Below are 18,855 nucleotides of genomic sequence, written 5' to 3' on the forward strand. Positions count from 1 at the left end.
TGGAAGGCCTCACTTACAGACATAGGGGCTCAGTGCGGTACCAGACCGAGTCGTAGACACTGACCTACGAGATGACCAGCAACTTCTCAAGACGGACTACAGGAAGATAATACTGAGAGACCAAGGCAAACTTTTCTGCAGAACCGGAATCTAGGAAGGCAGAGACTTGAAAATGATTACTTGTCTCGTAACTAGTAACAGTAAGACAGGTGTTTTTAGTGGTGAAGCTTTGTTCTCACCTGGGGACGCTTCTCCCAAGAACCCTAGGTGCATGCACTCCCAGATCTGATGGAAATGTTCTGTGTAGGCATAATAGAGGCAGTGGTTCTCTTGTTGTCGCCTGGAACGCGCCTGGGAAGACAGACAAGCTCTATCCACCTGCATCGGTTCCTTTGCAGCTGACACAGAAAGTGGTTGACAAGGTCTTTGGAAGACAGGAGCCAGAGGGGGCAAACGTCGGGTCCTGACTAGCAGTCGTTCCAGATGCTGTTCCTCTGAGCACTCAGCAAACCAGATGAGACCACTCAACGTAGACGGAAAATCATGTGCAGACAGTGCGTCTTTAACCTGTCGTGAGAGTTCCTTTTTAAAGGTTACGACCAGGGCGGCTTCATTCCAGGCTAGCTCAGAAGCCAGGGTACGGAACTGTACTGCACCAACACAAGAGTCGCCTTGATGCAGGTTCAGCAGTGCAGTCTCAGCAGAAGACAGCCTGGCAGGTTCCTCAAAGAAGGACCGTAATTCAGCAAGGAACGCGGTGACAGTAGCCATGACTGGATTGTTCATCTCCCAGAGGGGAGTAGCCCACGCCAGGGCTTTCCCGGAAAGAAGGCTGATCACGAAAGCCACCTGGGCAGTTCGATACAATGTACGAAGCACTAGGTAATGAAGCCCCTGCATAACTTGGCCTCACCGTTATACTTGGAAGGCATGGAAAGATTCAGCCTGTTTTCAGCAGAAGACAATGCAGCCATAGTAATGGGAGGTACTGGACGCTGGTGCTGGGTAGCCAACAATGGCTGCAGGGTGGTGAGTTGTCCAAGTTGCTGGCAATCAGCTGGGTCTGCTGAACGACAATGGTCGTAAGGCCAGCCAGTTCAGGTAGCGGAACCTTGGCAGGATCCATGGTCGGATCTTACTGTCAGTCACCAGGGGTAGTGGACCCACTGGACCGCCCCAGACGATGACGTAAGCCAACACACTGGAGCGGAGTCTAAGTGGTACCCAGTTTTTAATGGAGCCCGCTGCAAAGCGGGTTGGACTTGCTGTGGCATGGTACCACCAGGTCGCTCCACAGGCACGACTTTGTGCCTGTAGTAAAGAGTAGTAAAGAGTCAGAAGGCAAAACCGTGGTCGGGGCACTTAGGAGGTCGAAACAGGCATCCCAGGATCAGGGATGTAGGGATAGGTCAGGACAGGCAGTGCGGGAGCGAAGTCAGGAACGGAATCGAGGTCACAATGGAAATTAGGATAAACACACAGGGCAAGGAACACAGCTTTCTCTTAGGCATTAAAACACAAAGATCTGGCAGGGGATACAGGAAGGGGCCGGACATTTAATGGAAAAGGCAATTATCAGCTCGCTGGCCCTTTAAATTTCTGGAAGCTGGCACGTGCGCACGCCCTGGGGGCGCTTGTGCCGGGCCCCTGGAACCAGCGCAGGAACGTCGCAAGTTAAGAAAGACAGAGAGGGTCACGGGGGAGCGGAAAGGGGCACGGGTTTGCATGCAACCCGGGACATGGGTCGCAGGAGCACCCGTGACTTTTATTTTCTCTTCTTCAAGTCAATCCACCCTCTCCAGTCCTCCTTATAATGCACTAATTCACCCTTTTTAGCCATTCCCCAATAGTGATGTGCAACGGTTTGAATCTTCTCATTGTTTTCTATAGTTTCACACATTGATGTATCTCATATCTTTTACAAAGCCAACATTAAAAAAACTCACTCCACCCGGGCTGCAAGGTGGTGAGAAGGTAAAGATGGGCCCATCCTGCTCACTGAATCTCCCTTTATCATCCAGGGAACTGAAGAAAGAGGAAGAAGTGTCCAGCTCCTGCTCATCTCTGCCTCCATCCATCTGCGATGCCTTATTGTTCCACAATGGGTAGGTTCTGGACCCTCCCCATTTCATAGTCTTCAATCTGTAAGAAATAAAGGAAAACACTGTAGAGTACTGCATGGTGTAGGATAATGAGGAGCTCTGTGCACCTCATTTGTAGTAATATCAAGGCTAGAGATCATGTTTTATCAACCCACGTGGTTGACTGTGAAAGTTATTTATATATCCCAGTACTCTGATTCAGGTAATACCCTTAGTTGTCGCCTCACTACTGTCACGGGTGCTCCCACGACCCACGTCTTGATTAGTAGGAGCAGCCGTGTGCCCCCGTGTAGCAGCACCCCAACCCCAACACTTACCTGTCCATGCTCCAGCGACGGCTCCAGTGGCCCGGCACGTGTGTCCCCGCCCCCTAGGGCCCGTGTGTGCACTGGCTCTGTGAAATTTAAAGGACCATGGTGCTAATTGGTGGCAGCTGATCGCTGCCCTGATATATTGCCTGCCTCTTCCTGTGACCCCTGCCAGATCTTTGTGTCGTGTTGTCTAAGAGAAAGCGTTATATTGAGACTATTGTGATCTATCCGTTGTTACCCTTGCTTTGTTCCCCGACCTTGATTCTCTGCAGCCTGCCTTCATCCTCTGCTACGTCCCTGACTCTGATCCTGTGGCGCCTGTCCTGACCTCCTGCCTGACTTTGACTCTGTCTGCCGTCGCCTAGGCCACTACCACAAGTAAGTCGCGTCTGTGGCATCCCGCTGCAGGAAGTCCAACAAGCTTTTCGGTGGGCTCTGGTGAATACTGTGTGCCAATTAGACGCCACCCCCAGGTGCCGGCTTACGTCTTCGCTCGCGATGGTTCAGTGGGTCCACCACCTCCGATCTGACAACTACCTTCCAGTTAGTCTTTCAGTGATCTACACCTCATGTTCGTGGTTACACTCATCTCTGCCAAGACACAAGCCTCATCAAGTCGATGAAGAATTATTACAGATCCGTATTGGTCCATGACTTTTGTTCTTTTCCGCTTCACGTTTTGAAGATGTTTATTCTCTACAAGGCTGAACATGTTCTAGAATATTTCACCTAATGGGAACACGTTCCTTCGCTGTGCTGAGGTGACAGGAGCGATACATCATCCAAGAAGAAGCCCTAGGATAGGGTGATTGATGCATTCCAGAGCATTGAGCGGTGACCTTTGACACCTTCCTCCCTACGGCTTTTAATGTACAGATCTGCAGAATGTCAAATATTCTCCTTCCTCCAGGTGCGACACCTGAGAGGGGGACAGGTTGTAGAGGATCTGTTATGGAATGCAGGGTATACAACATTAGATGCACTAGATCACAATCTGTAGCTGATTTTCCACATGGAAAATGTGCTGGAATTTTGCTGCAGATTAGTTACTTTGTCTCCGTTGCACAAACATTTTTTTTACCCTAAATTCAAAACTATTTGTGGCCAATTTTTATCTTATGTCAAGAAATGAGAAATCCTTTGTCCTGTAGTTTCATATGGACAGACTGTGAGCCGGCAGGAGGGACAGCCTTAGTATATCTGGCACGCTGTATGCTATATACAGGGGGCAGGAGACAGGCTGGAGGGGATCTATATAGTGGGTCAAGGCTGTCACCAAAGCATTTCACACCCCAGGCTTATACTCGAGTCAATAGGATTTCACAGGTTTTTTTCTTGTAAAATTAATGGTCGGCTTATACTCGAGTATATACGGTACTGCTATTGCAACGCCGTGCAAAGCCAGGTTCATGACTTGGGACTTATGCAAAAAGTCCTTTAAAAAGTTGCATTGTTGCTTCAGTCCCTGCTGGGGAATGCGCTTGACCTTTTATGCATTTTGCAACTTTTTGAAGAAATATCCTTTACAGCAAATAGTGCATAAGAACATTTATTAAAGGGCCAAAGCCATGCTAATGAATCTAATGGGCAGCGCAGCCCTTAAGACAGACTGCAAAAACAGCGTAGACAAACTGGGGCAAATTTACTTACCCGGCCCATTCGCGATCCAGCGGCGCGTTCTCTGCTCTGGATTCGGGTCCGGCCGGGATTTAAGAAGGTAGTTCCTTCGCCGTCCACCAGGTGGCGCTGCTGTGCTGAAAATCATCTGAATGCGCCGGAATGCACCACCTCAGACCAGGTGAAGGTAAGCGCTCCCCAAGCGACACTTTTTCGGTTTTTAAATTCGGCGGTTTTTCCGAATACGTCGGGTTTTCGTTCGGCCACGCGCCGATGCGCCACAATCCGATCGCGTGCGCCACAATCCCGGGGCAATTCAGGTACAATTGGCGCAAATCGGAAATATTCGGGTAACACGTCGGGAAAACGCGAATCGGGCCCTTAGTAAATGACCCCCACTGTCCCAAGGAGCCGCCTAATGATACATAAACCCCTGAATGTTTGAATATACAATCTGCAAATCAGATTCACTCAAACTGCAGCACCATTAGTCATACAGCGAGTATTAGGGCTCATTCACACGAGCGTAATGTGCACCAATTTGCAGCCGCATCATTTACAGCCACATATCAGTCCCCATTGACGTCTATGGCTCGCGGCCACTGTGCAGCGGGCACACGTTGTCTCACCACACCATGAACGTGCACAGTGAAATATAAGTCCTAGATTTTGTCGTGCAACCTCGGCGACCACTCTCTTCTCTGTGCACGCGGCATCTTCCTCTCCAGCTTATGGCTGTGTGTTCGCCCAACATGGATGCCTTAAAGAGTAACACTAGGAGTCCCTCAAGTAGCTGCATATGTGTTGTTCTCTCTCTCTTCTCTATCTCTCCCTATCTCTCTCTCTCTCTCTCTCTCTCTCTCTCTCTCTCTATATATATATATATATATATATATCTACAGCAAATCGATGCTATATAGCTATATATGACTACCACTGACTGGTCAATGCTGCTCTGCTTCTTGCGCAGCTCCTTCATGTAGTTTTCCACATATACGACGCTTCTCATAGCAGGAGATTTCTTCTTTTTCTTCCCCTTGAAGACTTCTGATGGAGGCGGCAGGGCGCTGAGGACGGGCTGCGCCGTTCTGTCCGATCTAGCGCTTGTTCTCCATGTTTCATAACTAGAAACCTTAAAGGATCCAGAAACAATAATTACTCACTATACACATGTTCTGATTTCATTATTATGTAGTCATTATACCATTATTGTGTGCGCTATATAAATAAAGAGTTATTATTTTCTATTTCAATAGAAATAGGGCGATTACCCAAATATGCAGGAAAAAATGTTTTATGGGAGTAGTTGTCACAAGAAAACATACACACTGTAATGGGGACACTGGAGTCAGGGATGACAGATACAACAGTGCACTCTGCTCTCCCAGTAGCCCTGCCTGCTTGCCTCCACATATCCTAGGCGATATGGGACAACCACAAAGATGGTCCCTCCCTACAGAACAGAGCAGACATTAAACAAGGCGAACCGAGTCCCATCGGGAGCGTGTCCAGGCATTGCAGGGAGGTCATACAGGCACAAGGAGGCCACACACACAATACTGAACCTCATCAGGAGCATGCCGAGGTGTTGCAGGGAAGTCATACAGGCACATGGAGGCCACACACAATACTGAGCCTCATCAGGAGCATGCCGAGGCATTGTAGGGAGGTCACACAGGCACAAGGAGGCCGCACACGATACTGAGCCTCATCAGGAGCATGTCGAAGCATTGTAGGGAGGTCACACAGGCACAAGGAGGCCGCACACGATACTGAGCCTCATCAGGAGCATGTCGAAGCATTGTAGGGAGGTCACACAGACACAAGGAGGTCACACACAATACTGAGCCTCATCAGGAGCATGCCGAGGCATTGTAGGGAGGTCATACAGGCACAAGGAGGCCACACACACAATACTGAACCTCATCAGGAGCATGCCGAGGTGTTGTAGGGAGGTCATACAGGCACAAGGAGGCCACACACACAATACTGAACCTCTTCAGGAGCATGCCGAGGCGTTGTAAGGAGGTCATACAGGCACGTGGAGGCCACACACACTACTGAGCCTCATCAGGAGCATGCCGAGGCATTGTAGGGAGATCATACAGGCACGTGGAGGCCACACACACTTCTGAGCCTCATCAGGAGCATGCCAAGGCATTTTAGGGAGGTCATACAGGCATGTGGAGGACATACACACACACACACACTACAGGAGCATGGGGCATTTATTGTGATTTCCAATTATCATTTACATGTTTATTATTCTTCACTCATTCCACAATGTTATGAATAAAGGATTGCAACTGGAATATATTGCTTTCTTCAGTAAGTAAACCTTTGCCTTGATAATATGCATTCTCGCAGCTCACATCAAGGAGCAAAATCGGAATCTTCTCTAAGGCCCCTTCTACACTTGCGAGTGTGATGCGATGAACTCGCATCACACTCGCAAGTGTAGAAGGGGCCTAAGTCTTGAAGCTGTTCTCCTTCCCAAAACACATGTTAAAAGTGGTCGCCCCTCCCCTAGACTGAACAAGCAGTCTAATTAGGACACTCTACCACCAGTAAACGGGTGGTAGATGTCCTTTATTATGAATTATTCTAACTATTTTCACATTCTTCTCCTCCTATATACTAAAATGTATTTAAAGGACTTACCGAGCCGGGCACTTTGGTGTCATAATGACTAAAAGTAAAAAAAAAAAAAAAGTAATAATGTTAGTATACTGTAAAAGCCAAGAAAGTGTGTGGGGGGACTGACATTACTTTTATAATAAGTGTAGAAGTAGTTACTAACCTCGGTTGTCTCATAAGTCGATCCCAAAACTCAGGCCCATAACGTATCTCTGGGTTCACCACGGGGGAGTGAGGAAAAATGGGCTGAGGGGGTAGACGCGTCACCGTTCGAGATCGTCTGCAGCAGTAAAAGACATTTCAGTGGTGACTTATCATAAGGGCCTTGCCCTAGTAGGTAGGTGATGTAATAATAATAATAAATCCACTTACGCCAGATAAGGAAAGTAGTTCTCGTAGCTGAGTTCATCTCCCATCTTCACAATTCCACGCTGTCTCACTGGAGTAACAACATTGTCATCGTTACCTTGCCCTTCTCTATCTGACTACATCTTATGTGTCTCGAAGAAGACAATTGACAATAAACTAGACTAAGTAGTTGTCAGTAAACTACACGCCTAGCATGGTGCTGTGTGCTGCGATGCTCAGGTGCAGGTGCCATTACCAGGGTTTGGGCTTCCTGTAGTTTATAAGGTGTAGCATATTAACTACGATTGTAAGATCTGCACAATGGTAAGACGTACACTGGGGCAGATTTACTTACCCGGTCCATTCGCGATCCAGCGGTGCGTTCTCTGTGGAGATTTCGTGTCTTCCGGCGATTCACTAAGGTAGCTCCCCCGAAGTCCACCAGGTGTCGCTGCTGCGCTGAATTCCGTCGGAGTTCACCAAGCCGGGCCAGGTGCAGGTAAGCGCATGTCCAGCGACACATTTAAAAAAAAAAAAAATACGGCGGTTTCTCCGAATCCGACGGGTTTTCCGACGGCCACGCCCACTGATTTCCTTGCGTGCATGCCGGCGCTGATGCGTTACAATCCGATCGCGTTCATCAAAATCCAGGGACAATTCAGAGAAAATCGGCACAAATCGGTAACATTCGGGTAACGCGACGGAAAAACGGGATTCGGGCCCTTAGTAAATGACCCCCAATGTGTCCACAATCCAATGTATAATATTCTGGAACCATGAAAGTCATGAGAACAAAAATAAGTGCCCCCTCTGAATTCTCTAGTGCTACATTTTATGACATAATAAACATCAATAATAATAACAACAAACAATAATAAAACTATTTATTACCATAAAAGTGCCCCCCATTTTCTGGATCCATTGTTCTCTCCAGCTCCTCATTTTTACATTGTGGGTGAGATGAGATGAATTGTTCATGCTCTGTTCTTGTAGAAGTGGAGGGACCATTGTACAAGCACTTTAACCTCCGGTATCACCCGTGACCTCTTGCGAGCATGGCCCCCATTCTTCACCTTTCCTTTATTACTCTGTAGCGTCTAAATTAGTTTGTATATTTAACCCCTTGATCTGTGCCGTGCTGCAGAATATCATTTGTTATTATTACTGTGCAGCGTTGCAGAGCAGCGATTCTTCTACTTTTCAGCCGTTCTGTTGTAGATTTGCTCCTGGACTTGGGAGAATTGTCCTGGGCTGTTGGATAGACGCTGCACATCTGACGCTACAATTGCAATTACTGGCGGTTCCGATTACACTCTCTTCCATAGGAATTAAAACGGTAAGTAGCAGCCTTGTGATATTGACCAAGTATTTGCGAATATTTTAGGCCTTGTATGCCCAAAAAGTGGAGAACAAGTTCTGATAAACATCCCCCAATAACTTCAATTTGGATGCAGCTCCAGAACAAGGCCAATTCATACAATGAGTAAGAAACCCCAGGATGCCATCCTAATCAGAATAACTGTTGTAGTGTATGAAAATGTAACAAAGAAGTAGACAAAAAGAGGAGACAATCATGAGTATTTAAAGACGGGGTTGGGGGGTGAGGACACGAGAGGGATGGGGAACCCATAAGACTATGTTCTTGAGGACTGGAAAAGCAATGGTGCTCTCTATCTATGACAGGAGCAGATCATGGAATTCCTGGGATCTGCAGAATCATTGGCTACTAACTCCTCCATTCTACATATAAACCACAGTTCCTGAATCCACTCGACTACCGTGGGAGGTTGTGGACTCTTTCAATGTCTTGGGATTACCGTACGAGCTGCGGTCGAAAAGTGACAAAGAAGACCTTCCTTAATAGTAGAGATAGTACCAGGTATGATCGACAAAAGAACGACAAAAGAACTCCATCATGCGGGGAGATGGAGTGACCCTCTCGCCAGTGACCTTATGGTAGGTGTCAAAGACTTTGTTCCAAAACGGTTGGAGGGCTGAGCAGCCCCATCAAATATGAAGTAGAGTACCCACTTCCGCACCACAGCGCCAACACACGTCTGAAATTTCAGGGAAAATTCTGTGGAGCTGAGAGGGGCATCTATACCACTTAGGCAATGGGGCTTATTTACTAAGGGTTCCGCGGCCGCGTTTCCGTCAGGTTTTCCAACATTTCAGGGATAGTGCCGCCAGGACAGGCATTTAAAAAGGGATTGTGTCACAATCGCGCCAGCTTTCACGCAACACAAATCGGGGGGGGGGGGGGGGGCGATGGACGATCCAACGGATTTGGACAACTTGGGATTTAACAAATCAATTTGTGTCGCAACCAATGCACTTACATGCACCAGGAGGAAGATGAAGAACTCCGGAGGACCTGATAGGGGAAGCGACACATGCAGGAAATTGGGCGCACGCTCTTTGTGAATCGCGCCAGAGTGCATGATCGTCGGACACTCGGTAACTCCTGTGGCCGGGTAAGTGAATCTGCCCCAATATTTTATAGTTCTTTTCCTGAGCGTTATAGGGTCGTGGTAACTTATGAGAAAATAGAAAGGCCTTATCTAGCTCTTCATCCGATAATGGTTTGCTGTGTTCTAATCCACCGCACGGAACCGTGTGCAATATGGAAAAACACTTTGGCTTCATCTGTACAAAGGTAATTGTCCCCGAAGTCTTTGGGCCTGTTCTTATGTAACCGTGCAAACTTATGCCTTATACCGTGTTCTTTTTCCATTTTTTTTTTTCCTGACGACCCCTCTGAAATCACCATTCTTGTTGAATATCTTCGGCTTATTGGGAGATGTCCGTATAACCTTCCCAGATGATTGCTTCTCGAAGGTCACTGCTGATGTATTTCCTCCTTGTGGTAACATATGCCTGATGCATCAGACCAGCAGCTTTATAGTGGAGGTCACTCTGACTGATAATCAATCGAGGACATTTGATCATCAGCACAAAGCTGCTGTTAACCCTTTTAATGCCTATCGGCACGAGGCTGCTCAGAACATCAACATTTTAGTTCAATTTTTCAAATATATTAAAATATTTTTTTCAATGTAACCACAAATCCGTGGCCATAGCAGACGCGAAGGCCCAAGTGTCAGGGCATTCAAGACCCGTATTTACTGTACAGGCAGTCCCCGGGTTACATACAAGATAGGTTCTGTAGGTTTGTTCTTAAGTTGAGTTTGTATGTAAGTCGGAACCGTATACTTTATTATTGTAACCCCAGTCAAATTTTTTTTGGTCTCTGTGACAGTTGGATTGTCATAAGAGCCAGGATAAACAATAAATCTCAATTACAGACACCTGTGATAACTGTTATAGATGATTATTGTAGCCTAGGACTAAAGTACCGTAAATTACCTATATCCAGAGGTCCGTTTGTAACTAGGGGTCGTATGTAAGTCAGGTGTTCTTAAGTAGGGGACCGCCTGTACTTTGGCACCAAACTGTAAGGATTATCATGGATGTCTGCAATCAAGCTTTTTATTAATTCTCGTTTTTAGGCCGCGACCGCTGCATTTAACCTGCCTTCTGGGGGTCTTTCCCCTACGATAGCCCCTCCCTTACGCCGTCTTCGGGGGGGCGCCAATCATTGTTATGGCAGCCCCAAGGTCCGATAAGGACCCCAGGGCTGCCTTCTGGCTTTGCCTGAAAGATGGCGTTGATGACATCATCTTAAAGGCACAGTGTCAGCCTATGCATGTGTACATCAGTATTGCAGGATATTATCATGAACAAGCAATCAGATGATTGCTTGTTCATGTCCCATGGTGGAAACAGTAAAAAAAAAATCTTATTCCATAAAAAAATAAAGCAATAAATCAATAAAAAAGCCCATAATCCCCATAACATATAAAGAGACATATAAGACAAAGAAAGTCTAAATCATAACAAAAAACCCCCATATAGTATCACTGCATCCGTAATAACCCGTAGAATAAAAGTAAATAATTATTGAACCCGCATGATGAACGCCTTAAAAAAACTGTAAAAAAACTGCCAAAAATTATGATTTTTACCTATTGAATCCCACAAAAAGATCAATAAAAAGTGATAAAAAAAAACATATGTACTCCAGAATGATACCGTTGCAAAGTACAACATGTCTCGCAAAAAAACAAGCCTTCAACCAGCTCCTTGGCTAAAAAAGTAAAAATATTATGCCACTTGGAAGACGGCAATGCAAAAAATGATAGATTTGTCCTCACATTAGGGTTTTATTTGGGTTTTTCTTAAAACGTAAGAAAAAATATTTATCTATGGTATCCCCGTAATCGTATCAACCCATAGAATAAAGATAACAGGATTATTGGGCTATACAGTGAACACAAAAAAAAAAAAAAGTTAAAAATCCAGTATAGAATTGATGCTCTTCTACTCCTGCCCTCAAAAAAAAGTTCCTAAATTTTCAACAATAGGAGATACCAACCCCAAAATCGTAACACTGGAAAAAGCATCTCATCCCGCATTCTTTTTTTGTAAATAAACACAAAACTTATCAGCCAAAATTTACCACTAAAATGAAATAAAACATGTGGAGAAAAAACTGTCTCAGAATCACTTTGATAAGTAACAGAGTTCAAAAGTTATAACCATATAAAGCGACGCAGGTCAGAATCCAAAAATGGGGCGGAGCCTTAAGCTACAAACTGGCTGCGTCCTTAAGGGGTTAACCTCTTTAATGTTTGTAAACCTGTCAGATAATGTCGGTAGTGGAATTTGCTGCCACAACAATGACATCTGTGGTCACCTGCACCAACCACAGGGTGGCATTAGGTGGACAAGAACAAATCTCAGCAACAACGCCTCAGAAGAGCGAGACATGTCCTCTCCTCCTCAGTTTTCCTCCCTCCGCGTCCTCTCCTCCTCAGTTTTCCTCTCTCCATGTCCTCTCCTCCTCAGTTTTCCTCCCTCCGTGTCCTCTCCTCCTCAGTTTTCCTCCCTCCGTGTCCTCTCCTCCTCAGTTTTCCTCCCTCCGTGTCCTCTCCTCCTCAGTTTTCCTCCCTCCGTGTCCTCTCCTCCTCAGTTTTTCTCCCTCCGTGTCCTCTCCTCCTCAGTTTTCCTCCCTCCGTGTCCTCTCCTCCTCAGTTTTCTTCCCTTCGTGTCCTCTCCTCCTCAGTTTTCCTCCCTCCGTGTCCTCTCCTCCTCAGTTTTCCTCCCTCCGTGTCCTCTCCTCCTCAGTTTTCCTCCCTCCGTGTCCTCTCCTCCTCAGTTTTCCTCCCTCCGTGTCCTCTCCTCCTCGGTTTTCCTCCCTCCGTGTCCTCTCCTCCTCAGTTTTCCTCCCTCCGTGTCCTCTCCTCCTCAGTTTTCCTCTCTCCATGTCCTCTCCTCCTCAGTTTTCCTCTCTCCATGTCCTCTCCTCCTCAGTTTTCCTCCCTCCCTGTCCTCTCCTCCTCAGTTTTCCTCCCTCCCTGTCCTCTCCTCCTCAGTTTTCCTCCCTCCCTGTCCTCTCCTCCTCAGTTTTCCTCTCTCCGTGTCCTCTCCTCCTCAGTTTTCCTCTCTCCATGTCCTCTCCTCCTCAGTTTTCCTCCCTCCGTGTCCTCTCCTCCTCAGTTTTCCTCTCTCCATGTCCTCTCCTCCTCAGTTTTCCTCCCTCCGTGTCCTCTCCTCCTCAGTTTTCCTCCCTCCCTGTCCTCTCCTCCTCAGTTTTCCTCCCTCCCTGTCCTCTCCTCCTCAGTTTTCCTCTCTCCGTGTCCTCTCCTCCTCAGTTTTCTTCTCTCCATGTCCTCTCCTCCTCAGTTTTCCTCCCTTCGTGTCATCTCCTCCTCAGTTTTCCTCCATCCGTGTCCTCTCCTCCTCAGTTTTCCTCTCTCCGTGTCCTCTCCTCCTCAGTTTTCCTCCCTCCGTGTCCTCTCCTCCTCAGTTTTCCTCCCTCCGTGTCCTCTCCTCCTCGGTTTTCCTCCCTCCGTGTCCTCTCCTCCTCAGTTTTCCTCCCTCCGTGTCCTCTCCTCCTCAGTTTTCCTCTCTCCATGTCCTCTCCTCCTCAGTTTTCCTCTCTCCATGTCCTCTCCTCCTCAGTTTTCCTCCCTCCCTGTCCTCTCCTCCTCAGTTTTCCTCCCTCCCTGTCCTCTCCTCCTCAGTTTTCCTCCCTCCCTGTCCTCTCCTCCTCAGTTTTCCTCTCTCCGTGTCCTCTCCTCCTCAGTTTTCCTCTCTCCATGTCCTCTCCTCCTCAGTTTTCCTCCCTCCGTGTCCTCTCCTCCTCAGTTTTCCTCTCTCCATGTCCTCTCCTCCTCAGTTTTCCTCCCTCCGTGTCCTCTCCTCCTCAGTTTTCCTCCCTCCCTGTCCTCTCCTCCTCAGTTTTCCTCCCTCCCTGTCCTCTCCTCCTCAGTTTTCCTCTCTCCGTGTCCTCTCCTCCTCAGTTTTCCTCTCTCCATGTCCTCTCCTCCTCAGTTTTCCTCCCTCCGTGTCCTCTCCTCCTCAGTTTTCCTCCCTCCGTGTCCTCTCCTCCTCAGTTTTCCTCCCTCCGTGTCCTCTCCTCCTCAGTTTTCCTCCCTCCGTGTCCTCTCCTCCTCAGTTTTCCTCCCTCCGTGTCTTCTCCTCCTCAGTTTTCCTCCCTCCGTGTCCTCTCCTCCTCAGTTTTCCTCCCTCCGTGTCCTCTCCTCCTCAGTTTTCCTCCCTCCGTGTCCTCTCCTCCTCAGTTTTCCTCCCTCCGTGTCCTCTCCTCCTCAGTTTTCCTCCCTCCGTGTCCTCTCCTCCTCAGTTTTCCTCCCTCCGTGTCTTCTCCTCCTCAGTTTTCCTCCCTCCATGTCCTCTCCTCCTCAGTTTTCCTCCCTCCCTGTCCTCTCCTCCTCAGTTTTCCTCCCTCCGTGTTCTCTCCTCCTCAGTTTTCCTCCCTCCGTGTCCTCTCCTCCTCAGTTTTCCTCCCTCCGTGTCCTCTCCTCCTCAGTTTTCCTCCCTCCCTGTCTTCTCCTCCTCAGTTTTCCTCCCTCCGTGTCCTCTCCTCCTCAGTTTTCCTCCCTCCGTGTCCTCTCCTCCTCAGTTTTCTTCTCTCCATGTCCTCTCCTCCTCAGTTTTCCTCCCTCCCTGTCCTCTCCTCCTCAGTTTTCCTCCCTCCGTGTCCTCTCCTCCTCAGTTTTCCTCCCTCCGTGTCCTCTCCTCCTCAGTTTTCTTCTCTCCATGTCCTCTCCTCCTCAGTTTTCCTCCCTCCCTGTCCTCTCCTCCTCAGTTTTTCTCCCTCCGTGTCCTCTCCTCCTCAGTTTTCCTCCCTCCGTGTCCTCTCCTCCTCAGTTTTCCTCCCTCCGTGTCCTCTCCTCCTCAGTTTTCCTCCCATCGTGTCCTCTCCTCCTCAGTTTTCCTCTCTCCATGTCCTCTCCTCCTCAGTTTTTCTCCCTCCGTGTCCTCTCCTCCTCAGTTTTCCTCTCTCCATGTCCTCTCCTCCGCAGTTTCCTCCCTCCGTGTCCTCTCCTCCTCAGTTTCCTCCCTCCGTGTCCTCTCCTCCTCAGTTTTCCTCCCTCCGTGTCCTCTCCTCCTCAGTTTTCCTCCCTCTGTGTCCTCTCCTCCTCAGTTTCCTCCCTCCGTGTCCTCTTCTCCTCAGTTTTCCTCCCTCCGTGTCCTCTCCTCCTCAGTTTTCCTCCCTCCGTGTCCTCTCCTCCTCAGTTTTCCTCCCTCCGTGTCCTCTCCTCCTCAGTTTCCTCCCTCCGTGTCCTCTTCTCCTCAGTTTTCCTCCCTCCGTGTCCTCTCCTCCTCAGTTTTCCTCCCTCTGTGTCCTCTCCTCCTCAGTTTTCCTCCCTCCGTGTCCTCTCCTCCTCAGTTTTCCTCCCTCCGTGTCCTCTCCTCCTCAGTTTTCCTCCCTCCGTGTCCTCTCCTCCTCAGTTTTCCTCCCTCCCTGTCCTCTCCTCCTCAGTTTTCCTCCCTCCGTGTCCTCTCCTCCTCAGTTTTTCTCCCTCCGTGTTCTCTCCTCCTCAGTTTTCCTCCCTCCGTGTCCTCTCCTCCTCAGTTTTCCTCCCTCCGTGTCCTCTCCTCCTCAGTTTTCCTCCCTCCGTGTCCTCTCCTCCTCAGTTTTCCTCCCTCCGTGTCCTCTCCTCCTCAGTTTTCCTCCCTCCGTGTCCTCTCCTCCTCAGTTTTCCTCCCTCCGTGTCCTCTCCTTCTCAGTTTTCCTCCCTCCGTGTCCTCTCCTCCTCAGTTTTCCTCCCTCCGTGTCCTCTCCTCCTCAGTTTTCCTCCCTCCGTGTCCTCTCCTCCTCAGTTTTCCTCCCTCCGTGTCCTCTCCTCCTCAGTTTTCCTCCCTCCGTGTCATCTCCTCCTCAGTTTTCCTCCCTCCGTGTCATCTCCTCCTCAGTTTTCCTCCCTCCGTGTCCTCTCCTCCTCAGTTTTCCTCCCTCCCTGTCCTCTCCTCCTCAGTTTTCCTCCCTCCGTGTCCTCTCCTCCTCAGTTTTTCTCCCTCCGTGTTCTCTCCTCCTCAGTTTTCCTCCCTCCGTGTCCTCTCCTCCTCAGTTTTCCTCCCTCCGTGTCCTCTCCTCCTCAGTTTTCCTCCCTCCGTGTCCTCTCCTCCTCAGTTTTCCTCCCTCCGTGTCCTCTCCTCCTCAGTTTTTCTCCCTCCGTGTTCTCTCCTCCTCAGTTTTCCTCCCTCCGTGTCCTCTCCTCCTCAGTTTTCCTCCCTCCGTGTCCTCTCCTCCTCAGTTTTCCTCCCTCGGTGTCCTCTCCTCCTCAGTTTTCCTCCCTCCGTGTCCTCTCCTCCTCAGTTTTCCTCCCTCCGTGTCCTCTCCTCCTCAGTTTTCCTCCCTCCGTGTCCTCTCCTCCTCAGTTTTCCTCCCTCCGTGTCCTCTCCTCCTCAGTTTTCCTCCCTCCGTGTCCTCTCCTCCTCAGTTTTCCTCCCTCGGTGTATCTCGCACCTCAATCTTTTGCCGTCGAATCTCTGTCTTTCTATTTTCCCGCTCGCGGTGACTGACAAGTGACGTCAGCGCAGGGGGCGGGCTAGCGCGGACAGGCCGCTGTGACACATCAGCGGAGAGCGTGGGAGCTGCCGAGGGACGTGTGCTGGGCGTGACCACGCTGCTGACTGACAGGCGCTGGGCACGGCCTAGCGGATGAGTGACAGGTGGCTGTGAAGGAATGCGGACACGCTTTAGGCGTGACTCCCGGATGGCGACGTGATGACGTCATCCTGTGGGCGGGGGATCCCGGCCTGGTAATGGCGGCTCCCGCCGGGTTCAGCAGCTGAGAGGACGAGGAGGAGCCGCCGGGCCCGAGACCCCGAGCGACCCCCAAACCGGAGAGAGAGGTACAGCCCCTCGTCCAAGGACCCCACATGTACTATATATTATCTATACTGACCCCCCTGCTCTATACTGTACATTATATCTACTGACCCCCTGCTCTATACTGTGCATTATATATACTGACCCCCCTGCTCTATACTGTACATTATATATACTGACCCCCCTGCTCTATACTGTACATTATATATACTGACCCCCCTGCTCTATACTGTACATTATATATACTGACCCCCCTGCTCTATACTGTACATTATATATACTGACCCCCCTGCTCTATACTGTACATTATATATACTGACCCCCCCTGCTCTATACTGTGCATTATATATACTGACCCCCCTGCTCTATACTGTACATTATATACTGACCCCCCTGCTCTATACTGTACATTATATACTGACCCCCCTGCTCTATACTGTACATTATATACTGACCCCCCTGCTCTATACTGTACATTATATATATACTGACCCCCCTGCTCTATACTGTACATTATATATATACTGACCCCCCTGCTCTATACTGTACATTATATATACTGACCCCCCTGCTCTATACTGTACATTATATATACTGACCCCCCTGCTCTATACTGTACATTATATATACTGACCCCCCTGCTCTATACTGTACATTATATATACTGACCCCCCTGCTCTATACTGTACATTATATATACTGACCCCCCCTGCTCTATACTGTGCATTATATATACTGACCCCCCTGCTCTATACTGTACATTATATACTGACCCCCCTGCTCTATACTGTACATTATATACTGACCCCCCTGCTCTATACTGTACATTATATACTGACCCCCTGCTCTATACTGTACATTATATATACTGACCCCCTGCTCTATACTGTACATTATATATACTGACCCCCCTGCTCTATACTGTACATTATATACACTGACCCCCTGCTCTATACTGTACATTATATATACTGAGCCCCCTGCTCTATACTGTACATTATATATACTGACCCCCCTGCTCTATACTGTACATTATATATACTGACCCCCCCTGCTCTATACTGTACATTATATATACTGACCCCCCTGCTCTATACTGTACATTATATACACTAACCCCTGCTCTATACTGTACATTATATACACTGACCCCTGCTCTATACTGTACATTATATATGCTGATCCCCTGCTCTATACTGTACATTATATATACTGACCCCCCTGCTCTATACTGTACATTATATACACTGACCCCCCCTGCTCTATACTGTACATTATATACACTGACCCCCCTGCTCTATACTGTACATTATATATACTGACCCCCCTGCTCTATACTGTACATTATATATGCTGATCCCCTGCTCTATACTGTACATTATATATACTGACCCCCCTGCTCTATACTGTACATTATATACACTGACCCCCCCTGCTCTATACTGTACATTATATACACTGACCCCCCTGCTCTATACTGTACATTATATACACTGACCCCCCTGCTCTATACTGTACATTATATATACTGACCCCCCCTGCTCTATACTGTACATTATATACACTGACCCCTGCTCTATACTGTACATTATATATACTGACCCCCCTGCTCTATACTGTACATTATATATACTGACACCCCCTGCTCTATACTGTACATTATATATACTGACCCCCCTGCTCTATACTGTACATTATATCTACTGACCCCTGCTCTATACTGTACATTATATATACTGACCCCCCTGCTCTATACTGTACATTATATATACTGACCCCCTGCTCTATACTGTACATTATATCTACTGACCCCCTGCTCTATACTGTACATTATATCTACTGACCCCCCTGCTCTATACTGTACATTATGTATACTGACCCCCCTGCTCTATACTGTACATTATATCTACTGACCCCCTGCTCTATACTGTACATTATATCTACTGACCCCCTGCTCTATACTGTACATTATATATATACTGACCCCCCTGCTCTATACTGTACATTATATCTACTGACCCCCCCTGCTCTATACTGTACATTATATACACTGACCCCCCTGCTCTATACTGTACATTATATATATACTGACCCCCCTGCTCTATACTGTACATTATATCTACTGACCCCCCCTGCTCTATACTGTACATTATATATACTGACCCCCCTGCTCTATACTGTACATTATATATACTGACCCCCCTGCTCTATACTGTACATTATATATACTGACCCCCCTGCTCTATACTGTACATTATATACACTGACCACCTGCTCTATACTGTACATTATATATACTGACCCCCTGCTCTATACTGTACATTATATACTGACCCCCTGCTCTATACTGTACATTATATATACTGACCCCCTGCTCTATACTGTACATTATATATACTGACCCCCTGCTCTATACTGTACATTATATATACTGACCCCCCTGCTCTATACTGTACATTATATATATACTGACCCCCCTGCTCTATACTGTACATTATATATATACTGACCCACCTGCTCTATACTGTACATTATATATACTGACCCACCTGCTCTATACTGTACATTATATATACTGACCCCCCTGCTCTATACTGTACATTATATATACTGACCCCCCTGCTCTATACTGGACATT

The 18,855-nt window shown here is 48.0% G+C and overlaps 2 protein-coding genes across 2 annotated transcripts in view; one reads left to right on the forward strand and one right to left on the reverse strand.

Moving 5' to 3' along the window:
* INCA1 (inhibitor of CDK, cyclin A1 interacting protein 1) overlaps positions 1-16,069 on the reverse strand; it is a 35,915-nt gene extending 19,846 nt beyond the window's left edge. Inside the window, exons 1-6 of the mRNA XM_072150023.1 lie at positions 15,852-16,069; positions 7,040-7,106; positions 6,831-6,947; positions 6,692-6,719; positions 4,972-5,162; positions 1,947-2,142 (exon numbers count right to left, since the gene is read on the reverse strand). Coding sequence (XP_072006124.1) covers positions 1,947-2,142; positions 4,972-5,162; positions 6,692-6,719; positions 6,831-6,947; positions 7,040-7,083 — 576 coding nt within the window. The 5' untranslated portion in view covers positions 7,084-7,106; positions 15,852-16,069. The remainder of the gene's footprint in view (positions 1-1,946; positions 2,143-4,971; positions 5,163-6,691; positions 6,720-6,830; positions 6,948-7,039; positions 7,107-15,851) is intronic.
* Positions 16,070-16,079: 10 nt separating this feature from the next.
* KIF1C (kinesin family member 1C) overlaps positions 16,080-18,855 on the forward strand; it is a 34,001-nt gene continuing 31,225 nt past the window's right edge. Inside the window, exon 1 of the mRNA XM_072150022.1 lies at positions 16,080-16,240. The gene's annotated coding sequence lies outside the window, so the exon portion shown is untranslated. The remainder of the gene's footprint in view (positions 16,241-18,855) is intronic.

Source organism: Engystomops pustulosus, chromosome 4 (assembly GCF_040894005.1).
Source record: "Engystomops pustulosus chromosome 4, aEngPut4.maternal, whole genome shotgun sequence".
In the NCBI taxonomy this organism is placed as follows: domain Eukaryota; kingdom Metazoa; phylum Chordata; class Amphibia; order Anura; family Leptodactylidae; genus Engystomops; species Engystomops pustulosus.